This window comes from Tyto alba, unplaced genomic scaffold (assembly GCF_018691265.1).
Source record: "Tyto alba isolate M040663 unplaced genomic scaffold, T.alba_DEE_v4.0 Super-Scaffold_27, whole genome shotgun sequence".
Taxonomy (NCBI): domain Eukaryota; kingdom Metazoa; phylum Chordata; class Aves; order Strigiformes; family Tytonidae; genus Tyto; species Tyto alba.
The window spans coordinates 3,953,748-3,970,405 of NW_024881301.1; the positions used below are offsets into that span (position 1 = coordinate 3,953,748).

Here is a 16,658-nt window from a genome sequence, read left to right on the forward strand (position 1 = left end):
GCATGACCTGCTAAACAATAACAAAATAACATTAATTGTCCTAATTTGAGTATTCAGACTTAGGAAGAACTTTGTGTTTCTTCCCCAAAAATGTAAATTCCAAACTCTGCATTATAAAAGAAGAAAGGTTAAAGTATTAGTGAAATCATCTGTAGGAGAAGAGGTACTTGTTCTGGCAGGAAGATGTGGCTGTGGTAATCTGACCGAGTGCCGGAGGTGAGGGATCGTATGTTGGCAGCGTTGTGGTAGATGGGGTGTTGGGTGGAAGCTGTCCCGTGCCCTGTTGCAGACTCAGTCTGCCTGAAACAGCAAAACCACTCGATGACTTCAGATGAAGTCTGTGCTTCTAAGGAAAAAAGGGCATTTGCTCACTTGTTGCTTTCCTCCCCTTGACGACAGCTGCTGTCAGATGGTCATGTATGACAGCACTGCAGGTATGATTAACAAATAGAATATAGTAGGTTCGTCTTCTCCGGAGTTGTCACATACTCATTTCTCTTGTTTTTCCTCCATTGCATGTATTAAAACCAGTGAGGTTTATTTAGGATCACAGTCTTATCCCGTAAGTGAAAGAATTCATATAGCTATTTGAATTCAGACTCTGATAAAAATAGATGCTAAACCTCAAAGATATTCAGGTTGATATCCAACCAATATCAAAACCAGCCAACCAAAAATTGACTACTTGGGAGTTCTCCTCCAGTAGCCTATTGCCCATGCTAACAGTTTCAGTGGTGTTTTGTGTACGTTTTTCAGAGAACTTGTACTCTTACTAACTTAAAAGCAACTTAACTGAGTGCAGTGTTTCTTCAGAGCTAGTGGTGCTTCCATGTGTCCCTGGGTCAAAAGAGACCAAAATGAAGTTAGCAGTGAAAAATCTTTGTGATGCAGCCTGATGTACACCTTGATATTTTTCTGCCTTACTTGTTTTGTATGGAAGAAGGAGTTGCTGTCTGCTGTTTTTCTGTGGACAGTTATGCCTTGTTTTTTGTTGTGTTTCAAGAGATCAGAAGCCCAACCAACTGGCTGAACAAGAATCAAAGTGTTGAGAGCTGTTTGAAGACTGTGTAAAGGATGAGCTCGTAAGTGAAGGGAAACACAGATTCCCAGATGAGAATGGCCCTGAGTTACGATATTTTTTTTTTTTTTTTTTTTCTAAAGGCACAAGGATGCTGTGCTACCCAGACTGATTTTAACACCTGGTGATACCACGAAGCCTACCTTGGAAAGGCTGCAGGTGCCCGTGGTGCCCACAGAGGCTGAAGTTGGTGTGCGCAGTGCCCGCAGTTGGCAGGTGGTCGCTGTGCACAGCTGGGTGTTTGACCTGTGCGTGGGCTCTTCAGCTGTGCTGTCTTGCCAGTGTGAGGCCTTGGGCTCCCCACTTTTAGCTGAGGGACCCCTGAGCTTTTGTGCTGAGGGAGGCCCTGGCTTCAGCTTTTACCTGAAAAAGAAATCAAATTCATCATAAGGTGTTACCAGTGTGGGAGCTATGTCACTAGCAAATGCATGTAGAAGCACAAGTTTGCCTTTCCAAAAACAAGAGAGCTTTTATTAGTTGACTGGTGTACAGTGTTGTAGATTCCTTCTTTTGGAGTGGAAAAGCAGTGCTGGTATTTATATTTGTGCTAGCAGTGTGACCTCCCTCTGACCTGAAACATCTCTTTGCACAGAGCCGTGAAGTCTATAATGCTCTTTTTTTTTTTTTTTTTTTTTTTTTTTTCTTTTTCTTTTTTAACAATAGATTATAACTTCATCTCATACTGGCTGGGGCTGTGCTTTGTTTTTCATGATGCAGTAGGATAATGTTAAGGTGTATCTTAATGCATGACTTGTTTGGTCCTCAGCCAGAGAAAAGCCAGTGAAGCTACATGCCCAGTGAAGCAGATACTGTGTAAGTAAGGCTCCTCAGCACAATGATAGCATGATAAATAAGTAAGAACCTCACTTCTTTTTTTCCAGCTTCTAATCATTCTGCTTTCTCTTCACTTCCAGTTGTTGCAAAATAAACCTTGATTGCTGGTCTTCCCTTGTAACACTAGCCACATGCTGACAGTTCTTCCTAGTTATTTCACAGCAGAGTTGCTCACCTGGTCAGACAGCCACTTCTTTTTGCAGTTCCAAGAATTAACCCTTCATTCCTACCAAATATTAGTGCAAGCTCGAGTGGGGATAAAGTTGAAGTTAATAATTTCTGCGGTTTTGTAGGTACCTGGCTGAGCACCCACTGAACTGATATGTTAACGTTGATAAGATTTTTGTATGTAATGATATGTTATGCAATTGTGGAACATTAGGTGGAATAATTAAGCTCCCCACCTACTTAACTGACCAAGGCAGGCTGGGTGATGCACTTAATTGTGCGACATCTGTTACCTTGCATGCAAATGGTGTTCAGGCTTAATGAAAACACATGGCCCAAAGTCTTGATGAGTTTTCCCTGGGGTTTCGCAGGCATCTTCTTCACCAGCTATTTCACAAAAGCCATTTTAAATTTTTCATGAGCCCCTAGCTCTTTTTTGTAAGCCTTTTTGTTTCAGGAAGAGCAAATTCTGCATGATTGAACTGATGTGCAGGGGACAGCATTAAGCTCACTTTACAGTCTTCTGTGATGAATAGGACGAGAGGAATGTCTCCGTAACCATCCTCCTGGCAGAAGGAGATGGTATCTAGTTCATCTGGCGTATGCACATGGTAACTGTTACGTTGCTGCAACCTTGCATGCGACGACTTCTCTTTCTCTGAATTGCCCGTTACCTACTATTTTAATGTCTCCAGACGCAAAGCTTATTCTTTAAGGTAGTGATGCAAACTCTTAGCCAAGATGACAAAGTGTGTGGCATTATAAATAGTTTATATTCCTGTAGATCACTGCTTATTTTTAGCAGTGTAGTTTCTGTGAGTGAATGAGTCATGTAGGTCTGCACATTTCACAGTGACTTGAATGTTAGTTTCTCAATACCAGGAGGAGAACCTTAAAAGTTGGTATTGGTTTGGTTTGGTTTGGTTTTTTTTTTTTTATTTGTTTCATGATTTTTCTTTAGTGTTTAGTGTTGAATAGTCATTGCTGTGTTTAGCAAATCAGAGTATGTGGAACCTGTGTGAATTTTTCTTTTATGGACTGTAGTGGGCCAAGCTTTAATTGTTGATCTGTAAGAAAGCGAAGAGGAGGTAGAAATGCTCAGATCCTTCAAAACTGAAGTCGTCCTTAGTTCTAATTACTCTTGAGGCTTTACCCCAGACATTTTGAAATTGTGAAATGATAAACTAGATAAAAGCATGTATCTCTAGAAAGTAATCAGTGGCAACAACCTGCAAAGATGTCAATTCTTGCCACAAAAGAAATGATATTCCTTCTGTGCTGCAGCATTGCCATATATAAACTTGGTTCCTGCATGTAGCTAACCTCTGTTTTCTCACCTGGTTCTTTAAAACTGCAAGTGAAAACAGAAATTCATCTCTGAACTTGTAGATGGAGGTATCCTGCTCCCAGTCTTGCTACAGTTGATAATTTGAAATTTGAGTGTTTACAATGACAGAGCCAAGATTTGGCAAATGTGGATGATCCAGTTTTGGAACTGGAAAGAATTCTTAAAGAAGTATTGGCATTTAATGTAGGTGGTATTTAATAAACATGGGACTCTTGATTAAGTAATTTTTTTTTTTTTTTTAACTATCAACATGTGAACAGTTTTCCTATCACAGTCAGCATTCCCTCTGCAATTTCTGTTCAACAAGAGTGGGCTTTGCAGTATTTGTAATTCTTAGGATTTGTATGGAAATGGATCATCCAATTAAAAAATTGTAATACATCTTATTTGCAATGAACACATGAATAGCTGTTGCAGTGCCGCTTTGGTGATGCGTGACGAAATAGCCCCAAAACTGGTCGTGGTTGAGTGCTTATAGGAGGACAGCTTGTGTAGGAACATACTGGCTAAGTTTTCAGTTCAGAGGTATGAGGCTTGTATTGTCAGGCAAAGGTGGGTGTTGATGCTTTATTTAGGGTTTAGGTGCTGTTAGCGAATCATGGGTTTCTTAGTCTTGGGCATTATTATGAATAAACTTGACTCATATTTTGGAAAGAAGCAGGCAACTTGGGGAAGGGTGGGGAATTGCATGTGATAGTTCATTGCTTCTCTGACTTTTATTTGGGGGAAAAAAACAAGCACAAGTGTTTGCCTGTAGATTCTTTGTAGTGGTTTAATTATATTACAGGCATGTAGGGTGGGGAGGAGAGGGTGAGAAGATAGAGCTAATCCATATATGATCATAAGAGACAAAACTGTTACTAACGATGAGTGGCCTGTGTTCTGTTTTCTCATGGCGTCTGATTTTTGTGTAAGCAGCAGCGTAGGAGTATGTTGAATAGGTGAGAACCAAGTTGCATAGTTGGTAGATGTGAGGACTGCTGAGTTCTCTCCCACATAGTTAAAATGTGATTAATGAAAGGCTTGCATAACTTGTGTTACTGAGAAAAGGGGAAAAATCAGATTGGATATGTGTGGCTGTTTTGCAAGGTATGGTTGGCTGAGAAAAGCATAAAGGGCTACATCTTGGGCTGGGAGCTGAGTCATTGAGCTAGGGTCAGAGGTGTCTCCTGCCTGAAGATCCTCCTCTCCAGGAGGACACTGCTTTAAAGACAGTGAGCAAGTCTTACAGGGGTAGACTGACTAGGAGAAAATGGAAGAAAGAGAGTATGTATCACCATGTTCTCTTGTCCTCAGTCATGCTTGACTCTTCCTTGTATCTCCTCCCCTAGGATGGAGGCCACCATTAGCCAGGTGTTTTTATGAGTCCATTAAGCCCTTTGGTGACAAGAAGCCTTTTCCTATAAAGCAGCCCTAGGAACCCAGCTCACCCACAGTTAGGAAAGATTAGGGCTTGGTAAGGACAAAGCTGCCTCTTGCGGGGTTGCTGGGTGGACTGTGAATTCCCCAGTGCATCCGCCCTACCTTCTCTCCTCTGCTCAATCTCCCGTGACAAAGCATGAAATTAATTTCCAATGTAATTGGTTGGAGCAAATAATTGGTGTAACAAGAATTGTGGTTTTCAAGGTTTTGTTTAAAAAAATACAGCTAGTTCCAGCTGCAGACTTAATTACTTAGTCACTCTGGGGCCTGAGTAAATTCTTTTTATACTCACCTGTCCCGCCCAGTTTTAGTGAAGTAACCACTTAAACAGATCATGGCATGTGAGCCATGACTGGAAGCACCTTGTCATAATGGGTGTCTTTATTTTCCTGAGAATACTTTCCTCAGACTCTTCAAGGGTGACCCATACTATAATTATTGCCCTGCAATCCTGGATGTGGAATCCAGCCTTCCTTTAGGTAATGTTCTGAAATTATACCTACAGATTGTAAGGCAGAGCAAAAGCATACCAGAGATGCTTTCTGCTTTCTTCAAAATTTGTTTACCACTGTCAGTGAAACTAGTAAAATACTATTTCTTCCTTTAGGTGTTATTGGTTTTATTTTGTTGTGGAATGGAATAATTACTTGTTGCCATGGCTTGTATCAGGCATGAATGTAACTCTGAACTGAAACATGAACTTCAAATAGCACCTATTATTATTATTATTATTATTATTATTATTATTATTATTATTATTATTATTATTTATTGTGTTTTCCCCAAAAATTGTAAACCTCTGTTGCAGCAAGCTGAAGATAATTTTTACATGTATTAGGAGTTGCCCCGTGAGCAGAAAAGAGTTGATGCTCAAGGTCAGATGGTTTGGTAAAACTTAGCGAATGCATGACTCCTAGCAAATATATCTGAATTTACTTTGAGATATGGATGGGACCAAAGCGTTCTCCAGTACTACATTGCAGTGTTGCCACTCTTCCCTAGGGTTTCCAAGGTCCCTTCTCCCAGCACACTGTGGGTGGACTGGCAGTGCTTCCCAGGGAGCAGGAACCGGTGTTAAGCAGCCCGTCTGCCTGGCTGGGCTGCCAAGGCACATGGTCCAAGGAGCACTTGGAAACCAGTTATCGAAATGTCCTGCTTACCTGGAAGCTGCTTTCTGTGCTGTGAAAAAGAAGGTACCTTCATAGGAGCAAAAAATAACTGGTACTAAGGAGTTCTGTATGCCTCTTGATTTTATTTTTTCTGTTGTTCCCCCTCCACGCTCCCACAACAGCAGTTTAGCCACAGTTATAAGTTAAAGCCCCAAATGTGCAAACCAGGAACTTTTTATAAGGTTTAACAGGCCATGGGACATCAGACCCAGGGAAGTCCATCTCTTGGACTCTGTGGTTTGGGACAGTTCTCTCCCTTGTTTAGCCAAATCCAAGTTTCTGGAGGAAATGAGCAGAATCCTGTGGCTGGAGAGTGTCGGAGCAGATGGTCATAATGGTCTCTTCTGAGTTCAAATCTAACAATTCTCACACATACCAGTTGCTGCGTTTTGAATCGTGTAGGAGGGTGCTTTCTGATAGAATGGGAGCATGAAATCAGGCAGGAATGGGGTGTGTAGTAGCAATTGCCTATGGTGGAAAAGATTGCCTGGTGTGGGCAAAAAAAAAGCTCAATGGGAAGTATCTTCTCTGTAGAGATTGAACAGGGGAAATGTCTGCTGCCCCAGGCTGAGGAAAGTCTCATTCTTCCACTGAGTTTTAAGAATATCAGAGGACAGTGAAGAGAAAGTGCAGTTTGTTGTAGTAGCTGAAGGGGATGGGTTTTGTCCAAACTTGATTCCAGGGCTAAACTGTTTGTTTTATTTTTGGCTTTTACTGCAGAGGGCTGGTGGGAGAGAAGGAAAATTAAATTTAAAGCTTCATTATTCTTGGCCCATGTTTAGTGTCTATTAAGTGTTCCTGAAAGTTCACGTGGTTGTTTTAAAGACACCTTGAGAAAGGCTGTTTCCTGTGTGTTTGATGCAGAAGCATACTGAGCAGGATTGCAGGTATGTTAAGAGCAGTCTGCCATGATATGCCTCACACTCTGAAATTTTGTTCATATATTATGCTCAAGGTGCATAGCTGGGTCTTGGAGTAGTCTGTCTAATGTGGCTCTTGCAATTGCTGGAAAGCCAAGCAAAGCACTCTAGTCCTGATCAGGCACTGCAGCCAGTGGAGGAGGGGAGAGTACTCGGCAGAAATGCTGAGGATTTGGTAGAAAAAGGGGAAGAAAGGAGAGATGGATCTCTGGCTGTGTTTGGGATGGATTTGTCAGACACCAGAGTAGAATAGAGAGAAGGCGTTACGAAGATGATCTGGACATCTGGAGGGGCTTCTGGTTGAATTTATCTCTGAGAGTGGTCTTCGGTGTGTGTTAAATTTTATTTATATTTTTTCTCCTCATTAAGTGTCAGGATTAAGTTTACAGACAGAAATGGCCAATTAAGCAGTAACTTGCAAAGGGATAGAATGACAAAGCTGAAATCTCTGTGTCTGCAAGCATAATACCCAATTACTTCATTGTGGTAAACAAGATTTGACTTCAGGTGGCTGTAGGTTAGCATGATGCTGATCTTTCAACATAAGAGTATGTACTTTTTTTGCCTTTATTTAAAAATTGAGAGCTCTCAAGTATTCATATTGAGATAGGCAGACATAAATAGAGATATGAAAAGTCTGTTTATGCAAAAAGCTGAAAAAGGAACTCCATATCCACTGCCAAGTAATCTGGATTACACCTCTGTGGTATTGTATTCTTGCACTGAGTTGTTTTGCTTTATGTTTGTTTTCTGTAAGGTAAAGTGCTTATGTTGCAAAAATGAATACTGTGTAGAACTGAAATTTACTTAATTGGATTTTTAAATAAACAGCAATAAGAACAAAATGCTTGTTGTGAAATTTTCCTAATTCGTGCATTAAGTGTGATTATTTTTTTTAAAAGAACCTACATCTGTTTTGCAGGAGAAACTGTAGAAGGCCTTCGGGAGAGCGATTATCTTCTGATTCATTCATGTCGGCAGTGGACAACAATTACAGCTCACAGTCTGGAAGAGGGTCACTACGTCATAGGGCCAAAGATAGAAATCCCTGTACATTATGCAGGTAAAGCTATTGTTGACCTCAAATACCAATTCAAAGAGAATGAATTGCCTATCACTTGCACTGATCACTTTGACAGAGTGAAGCTAGGCCTCTGATGCCCCTGTCTGTGACTTAACTTTTTAGTAATGTTACAGACTGCAAGAGATACTTGCAGGGATACTAAATAGACGTATTTCATTGGGAAGCACACTGACCGAAGATGTAGCTACATAGAATTGGTTTCAATTTGAGTATAATGAATTGCCAGCACTTCTCATCTCTGTGGTGACAAAAGTGTGAAAGTTTGAAAATGCCTTGAAATGTTCAGTCAAAGATGGAATGGGTTTTACGTTGCATTGTATACTCAAGCTGCAGGGATTTTTTTTAATATTTCCGTGTTGAAAGCCAGGGACCCTTTGTAATAGTACTGCAGTTTTACACTAATGCTCCTCAGTAGTTCCTTGTCACTCTGCCTTTTGGGATAATGCAGTAATACTGTTGTTCCAAGTATATATGATGCAACTAATCCATATTTATTTTACAACTTCAAATTATTTTTACTTTCCTAAGAAATTATTTTTAATAGTGTTTCTTACTGCTAAATGTCCTTGTTCACAAACTGAATAGAACAATACTGTATGAGTGGGAAGTCCTTATCTTACTGCAGTAGATACAAAAATTTAAAAAGCTGAAAAGTGTGAACTCGAAGAGCCATGGCTACAAAGCAGAAGTGTGGGCTTAGTGTTTTACTAGGTGTTCTGTATAGCCAATTGTCAATTGATTAATCTACTCAGCTTTCGTATAGTCTCCTTTAAAGTGTTGATGCAGTGAGGGTGTGCTGAGTTGTACAAGAGGTGACTGAAATGTTTTGTTTCAGTCGCACCAGTGCTGCAACTGCAGTGATGCAGCCTGTTTCAGTGATGAAACTTACACCAGTTGCTGCCTTAGGTACTGTTTCTCCTTGGAGTTCGCTTCTGGAAGGTTAATTTTTTTAAGAAGCATTTAAAAGCTTTGGTCTTACATTATGCCACTTATATATGGCATATAGTGTCATATTGTAAGTGACTTTAAAACTCTCTGAATTTAACTTTCTTAGTATAAACAGTTTCTAGTGCTTGTGCTTAGTAACATCGACTTGTTTTTAATTTTTACACCTCCTGGCTGCATAAGCTTCAGTGCTGTGGCCAGATAACCACTTCGCTTCCTTCAGACTGAATGCTGCATTTTAGTCCTCACTGTGATTCCTGGAAGAAGGAGAACAGAAAATAAAATGGTTATTGGCATGAAAGAAGATTGAATCTTAAGGGGTTTACTAAAGCTTGGTTCTTAACTTTTAAAGAAATTAACAAAGGTTTGCTAAGCTTGGTTTCCTGATTCTTTGTACTTTCATTCATTCATAACTTAAATTTACATAGATATCAGAAAAGTTGAAACCTGCCCCCTAAGATACTGCAAAGTTATCAATGTGCTTTTCTTCCTGGCTTGTGTTAATGAAGGAAAAGAGCATGCATTTAGTTGGCAGAACACCTTTTGCTGTCAATCTCCCTAAAGTTCTCTGCCATAAACACCTCATTAATGAGATGAAAATACATGAAAGTTCAGAAACTGCCATGTAGTGAGGGCACTTACTTGAATATGTGATGGGCTCAGATGCTGCCAAAGGAACTTCAGAAAAATGGTCAGTGCTAACTTGCAGCACCAGAGCACGTCTCGCGGGCTTGCCTACGAGGAGGGAGAGGTGAGCCTGAGCGCTTGAAGGTTTAGTTAGCAAAGTGCTGGAATCTGGTGCTTGGGTGCTAACATCTAAATGCGGTTAGAGACGTCTTCCGTACCCTAAAGATTAATTTATGCTGATGTGGAGTACCATACAGAGATCTATAAGCTAACACTGAGCGCTGTTTCAGTGCTGCATTGTGCCTCGCGTTTACTGCTTTTGGGATCCAGAACCCTGCAACGAAGAGGTGAAGTTTAATGCAGCTGCCTAAGACGACTTGCTGGGCTGGGCGCTGCCAACCTGACACAGTTGTGCTGCTCGCCCTGCAGCAAGCTGGGGGAAGGCTGGGGGGTGGGACAGCTCCAGAACATCGGCTACCCTTCCGAGGGGGACGTGCGGCTGCTGAAAGGGAGTGCCATCAGGGAGCCGTTTGCTGTGCAAGCTGGCTGGCACAGCCCTCCATTTGCACGTGAGAGCTTTCCATCTTTGCAGAAAGCACAACTGAAACAGTTGGCAGAATGTTTACATGGGGCTCAGCCATTAGGTTTTGGTTTTAGAGGAGGGAGTTTATGTCCTCATAGGCAAATATTTGTAAGCTGTTTCGTTCTAAAACTGTTGGATTATAGAACTGACTTTTTGCATGCTTTAACTTTAAACTTCTGTCAAGTAAGATGTACTGCCTACCAGAATGACCCTTACAGATGGAACGTAAGGGTTCATTAAAATGACTTTCCAGGTTTGTTTTGGCTTTAATGGAATAACTTCTTCCTTTCTTTTAACCCCTAGCGGAATTTTAACGTAGCAAATTGCAGCATGATTTTGGTTGCAACAGTTGAGCAGGAAGAGAAATTGAAACTGTTATTCTCCTGAGATTATAGCCTTAAGTACCACAGTCATCACTCACATATATAAATACGAGTATAAAGTAAATCTTATTTTGCTACTTGCTAAATCAGGTTTTGATACACTTATTAAACGTAAATACAATAAAGCCTTATTAAAGAAGGAAAATGCTGTATTTTACATTTAAGTGAAATCTCATTAACAGAACCTGAGTTCTGCAGTCTTGCTGATGGTCCTTTCCCTACTGGGAAACTGCTACCCTGGTTGTTTCTGTTGAGGATGGCTGACATGGTTAATTTTTGCTGTTGCTGTCAAAGAACAGTCGTATATGACAGCTGTTAGTCTAACCATTCTCTCTTGAATGATCTTTCCAGTCTGCTTCTCTTTAAAGTTAATGTAGCAGCAAGTTCAATTTTCATGTAATTAAAACCAAATGGCTAATGTGTTTCTGGCTCCTAAAACAAAAGAAGTCTTCATGTGCATATGGATCTGGAGAACAGATCAAAATTACTGTCCTGATAGTGCCCTGTCTTGGTGTGAGAGAGTGGACTTCACGAGAGTCCAAGGTAAACCATCACAACAGATGGACATTGCTTTGGTGTCCTTTGCTTTCTTCAGGTACACAATTCACACTTGATACTTACGGGATACTTACCAGATTTCTTTCTGAACTAGTTTGATATTGTTCTTGGTACTATGATGTCCTTAGTACTAAATTGCTATTCTAAAAGCGAGTGTGTATCATCCATACCCTCCAGCTGGTGTCAAACGTTACTGCTAGTTTTGGCTCAGGCAGCACTGTAATCCTTACCCTGATAAACGTCTCCCTTAGTAGCTTCTGGCAAGTAGTGGTTTATGATCTGAATTTGGAAGATACAGGGCATGCTGATATCTTGCAGAATTAGACTTCACTGTGCTGCTGCTCGTCAAGAGGAACACCTCTCATTCCTCTGCAGAGGTACCTGCGTGGGAAGATGTGTCCCAGGGGTGCTGACGACCACTTCTCAAACATACTCTGTGGTAACTGGGAGTCTGAAAGTCATTGAAGACACTGCCTGGGGATTTGAAAACTGTGGCACTCAGGTGCTGTCTGACCCTTCTTGTGTTACCTTCCAGGGCTATATAGCTCAAAACCATCACAAGCATTTTTGAGGATTCATCAGCTCGAGCTGCAGAGGTCTTCTGCTCTGACTCTGAAAGACCCAGGTTCAATCTGCTGTAAATGCCTGCGCTATGTGGCCACGGTTCCTTATGTGTGCAAATTACTGATTTGAAAGTTGATGGAGTTGGATGTGGTTGCTTAAAACTTGCTGTATGGGAACAGCAGCAGAGGGCTGTGGAGTGACCCGTGTGTGTGTGTACCCTCTCTCACACAGCATAGACTTTTCTTTCAAAGGCTGTGCTAGTATTGGTGAGTGTATGCAGTGAAAGAAAAAGTACTTTGGGGTCGGTTGGCAGCTTCTAGGTTGTTTTGCCCCAGATACTCACTCCCACGTTTAATCAAATCATAACAGGACCTTCACTGTTGTTTTTCAGGGCCTTATCTCTGTTGTTGCAACTGATGGTTCATTTGCTGTCCTGTCCGTTTGAGGGTTTTTTCCATTCTGAGACCAAAGCTGTTCCTTTGAGATGGTGTTTAAAAAAAAAAAAAAAAAAAAAAAAAAAACAACCAAACACCTACCTTTTCTTTAAGCTTCTACTTAGCTTTGTCCAGAGTTTGACAATAATACCTCTTGTGTCAGCGATACCATCTGTGTTCTCATAGGAGACAACTAAGAAATAAAATAGTTTTGCGAAGACATTAGAAAGTAACACCCTATTCCAGGGTGTGCCATCCTGTAACACATCCGGGGTGGTGGAAATACTCTTCCCGTGAACTCACACCTCCCCACCACATAGTGAAGGTGTGCAATTGCTAATACAGAGTAATCACTGGTGCCCTGTCTGGTCGCTTGCCCAAGTGTGCTGATAGCTTTCATAATGTCTTTTAAATGAGGAAATATAAAACCTTGTCGTATGAGCCTTCCCCAGGTGGGGTGCTGGGTGGGAATGAGTCAGAAGTCCCTTCTCTGGTGTTAGAACTGATGTACCACAAACGTCCTACTGAAACCTGTTTCTACTGGTTTGATTTGTTAATCATGGAGCAGTGCCTGATGGGCCTGTTACTCGTTGCATCCTGCTAACACGGAGGAAGATGCTTTCTGCAGGTCTTCTCAAGAATAAACTTGCCTTTGCAGTGGTGAAGCAGGAGAGCTCCCTGAGGTTTTGCAACATGCAGCTGCAGAAGTTTCTCTGTCTCATGTCCAAAGGCATGCCTGCCTCTGAGATGCAATTTTGCAATCCCAGCAGGCCTACTGCTGCCCGCCCTGGGGTCGTCAGACCTTGGACACTGAGGGAGGAGAGCGCTGAGGCGTGGTGTGAGTTGGGCATCTCCTGGTTGTCTGGAGACGGTGACAGCAGCTGCTGTTGCTCAGTACCCACCCTCAACCTGATGCATCCAAGATCTGGAAAAACTTGGATTTTTACTTTGATGATACTGAGCACTCTTAGATGTTTAGAGTATGTTGGGTCTTGTGTGAGTATGCTGTGCGGCTCTCTTTGTGGCCCTGGAGAGAAGAGCAAACTTTGAACTGGCAAACACCCTTTGTTTGACGTCTTTATGGTATCTACTGCCAAATTGTGTTACTTTGGGGGCAAAGGGGGTGCTGCCTTGTCTTACCTTCGCTTTAGACTCTTCTCTCCCTCAAGTGCCATTTCATCCCGTCTGCTGGTCAAGGAAGGTGGTGTTGAACAAAGAGCCCTTTGTCTGGGGCTCTGCCTCCCTGGGAACAGCGGGTGGTGTCAGGGAGGGCTATGCCTGTTCTTCTGTGTAAGTGGAGCAGTGCAGCTCTGATGGGGTAATTTTTAAGTTCAAAGAGGTGGGTGAGATGTAAGACAGGGAGGGACACTGCTCTGGAGTAGGGAGCTTACTTAGGTGAGTCCTTTCCAGCCAACAGGTACACCACTCCCTGATACGAAATGCGTTTTGCATTTTAATTTGTGTTTTGCTTTGAACTTAACCTGGCACCCAACTATTACGTAGTTCTCCTGGGGCTTTTGTGCTGTATGTCTGCATATGAGTTCTGGAGAACAGGGCCCAAATGCAGTGCTTCTGAGAGAGGCAGGCTGCCATGTGTCTGTGAGCTGGTAGATGATTAATGAATGTATGTCCTCAAGAAAACAACAACAACAACAAAAAACAACCCGCACATTTAATCCCCCACTACCCAAGTTTTGTTTTGTTACTTTTTCTTGAAAAAAGTTGTATGATATGAAAAGCAGTCAGAGGTTTGAAAACTTTTCTTCACAGGTACTGCTAATAAAAGCATTGCCACCAGCATATAGTCTTCATGCTTTTAAGAGAGATGTATGATTTCTGCAGCTCTGAATACTTGACTCTGTGAAGTTTCCTGAGAATTGCAACCCTTTTCTCCCCATAAACAAATAGAAGAAAGTCTATTCAGAATTCGTTTTAAAGTCTGATTGTACAGCAGAGCAAGAGGGCATTCGTTTTCGTGAGCAGTGCGTGCGTCTTCAGCCGTAAGTCTGAGATCAGTAATGTCTGAAGCACTCGTAATGGCCCTTGTAGCATCATTCCATGCTTTTCTGTCAGGGAAATGATTATGTCTTAAAATATATTTATCTACTTGTTTAATTACTGCCTCCTTTTTCCCCACCAAAGACTGAGTTTTTCTATTCTAGGCAATCACAGCTTTGTGGCCTGGAAACTGTCTTCATATTCCTGGATTTTCCAAACTTGTCACCTTGAAATAATGGATGAACTGTTCTTCCATACATGAGCAAATTCTGTATTCTTAATTTTTCACTCCCCCACCCCCTTCAATAAGTTTAGTTGCTGTCAGATTTCCCCATGGTCCTATCTGTTCGTTATTTCACTTTTCTTGATTTTTCACTTGATTTTTTGACTGAGTAGTTTGCTATGGATGAGAAATACCTTTTTGGTGTGGAGAGCTGGTTCACATTTAGCTCCTAGTGAAATGGCAGTGTGCAATTCTTCATCAGGTTGAACTGCTGAGAATCTTTCACTCTCAACTTTATCCCTCTTGAGTCAGCCAGATGTTTTTGCAATGTCTAGTTTTCTTAAAGTTACTATCCTCATAAATTAAAATCGGTGGACTGTGAGACTGCTTCTGTCTTCGTATATATACAAACTTCTATCTATGAAAGATTTCTGGAGTCACCTACAGAATTCGTAGAATTTGCTTGATGTTCAGTTTGGTGGCTGAAAATATCAAAGTTTGTATTCAGCCTTCTGGTGAAATCCCATTCAACACTGTTTTAGTTCCCATCCACCTTCCAGTTTTGCTGCCTGGCCCATCTGAAATGTCTGAAACTGCTGTGGAGTCTGCAGCTCTCAAAGGCTGCTGTTCTTTGATGTAGTGAGAACAGTAGGGTTAGTTCATAGGGTAGTATTATTCCAAGTAATGGAGAGTCTGATTACATCCCAGAGGTTCATGGTAGGAAAAATACCTTCATTATCTGACTTGCTTTCCAGCCTGGAATAAGAGTTTGTGGTTTGGAGACACCAGTTTGTACTATAAACTTTGTTTGGTTTCATGGGATTTGTTTGTTGCTTTAATGAAACAAAATCTTGTGATGATAGTGGTATTTTTCAATACTATCTCAGTGAGGTACTAGGTGGAAGGAGGTGTATGCTTTTTAGATACAGCTGTCTTGCTCTCCTCTACTTTGACTGCAGCACAAGTATAATGTTACCCTTGTTTAAAAAAAACCCTAAGATTTGCCACAGCATTGAACTTCTGGGTTTTATTTGTGAGAAGGGAAAAGGAGTAGGAGGAGAGAGGGAAAACTTGCAGCTTTTACAACTCATGATTTGAAGTATCACACGTTCCTCTCAGACTTCCACTCTTCCTGGCTGTTACTCGAAGTCTGCAAACTTGCGATGTGCTGAAATTCAGCTGTGACCTTATATGCATTCATGGCAAGGTGGGCTTTTTTATTTTGTTTGCTTGTTTCAGATCTGTCTGGGCAGCAAAGAAGCTGATCGGAGTTGCATCAATTAGTAAAGAACTCTAGAGGCCTGTACAAAAGAAATTAACAGGGGAGGATGACTTTTTGAGAGATTGCAATTGAGGGAAGGGTGGAATAGCAGCCAGGCAGCTGGTTCCCAGAAGACTGGGAGATGGGCTAAATCACACCGGATTTGCTTGGCATTGCTTGAATTACTTTGCCTTAGCTCTTGGCTGGTACAGTGGGGTGCTGGGCTCATTTTCATGATGCTATAAAGACTTAAGTGCTTGGGAGAAGGGTCTTAAAAGCTATCTAACTTAACCACCAGGAAGCTGAGAGGAAAAGGCTGATCCCCGTTGGGAATTTGAGGAGTATACAGGGCTGCACTTGAGGTTCCGGTCTGATCCCACATTTCCAACTACTTGAGGCTGCCCTAAGTACTAACTACAAGGAAACTGGGAATGTGGCTCCTGGGTTCCCAAGAGGAAGCTGTCCTCCTCTTTCATGAAGTACAGCTTAAGGATTTAAAAGGGTGGAGTTAAATACATGAACACCTAGGTAGGCTTACAGCCTACCCAGCTGGTAAGCTCCTGCCAGCAAGGTTGGGGTAGGGATGACCTGCCTGTTTCTAGGCAATGAGCAAGGCATGAATAAAGTGTGAAGCTGCTTCACCCCTTCCCATCCTGAAGTAGATGTTCAGGCATGTAGAAAACCATACAGCTGAAAAACTTTAAGGGTAGTTAGGAGCTCAAAGAGGGTCTGTTAGCCTGTAGTCTGTCATTGCAAGTCTGGAACTTCACACCTGTTTTCCTAAAGTAGGAATTTTACAGTTTTAATGCCACCCATCTGGCCTTGAAGTTGACCCTTGATGGGAGAAGACAATAAGAAGGGCATGGTCACTGTTTAATCAGTAAAAAAAATATGCTTTCCCTTCTGTGCAAACCTTAAGGAAGAATTTTTATAAAATCTGTTTGAGCTGAGATGTGGTATGCTTTGAGTTGAAAGTTTGTATGGATAATGATGCCTCTTATTAATCACTTGACTCTCCTTGAAGTTAAGGTTTGTGTTTTCATATGAACAGAGTGGCAG

General features: G+C 41.6%; 1 protein-coding gene across 3 annotated transcripts in view; it reads left to right on the forward strand.

Moving 5' to 3' along the window:
- Positions 1-16,658, forward strand: part of GAREM1 (GRB2 associated regulator of MAPK1 subtype 1) — a 103,580-nt gene that overhangs the window by 16,106 nt on the left and 70,816 nt on the right. Inside the window, exon 2 of one of the 3 annotated variants that reach the window (XM_042798094.1) lies at positions 7,862-8,002. The exons of 1 other annotated variant lie outside the window; for it this stretch is intronic. In XM_042798094.1, the coding sequence (XP_042654028.1) occupies positions 7,862-8,002 (141 nt within the window). Of the gene's footprint in view, positions 1-7,861; positions 8,003-16,658 lie in introns of those variants that run through there. One more of the 3 variants, XM_042798096.1, reaches the window with a different exon arrangement.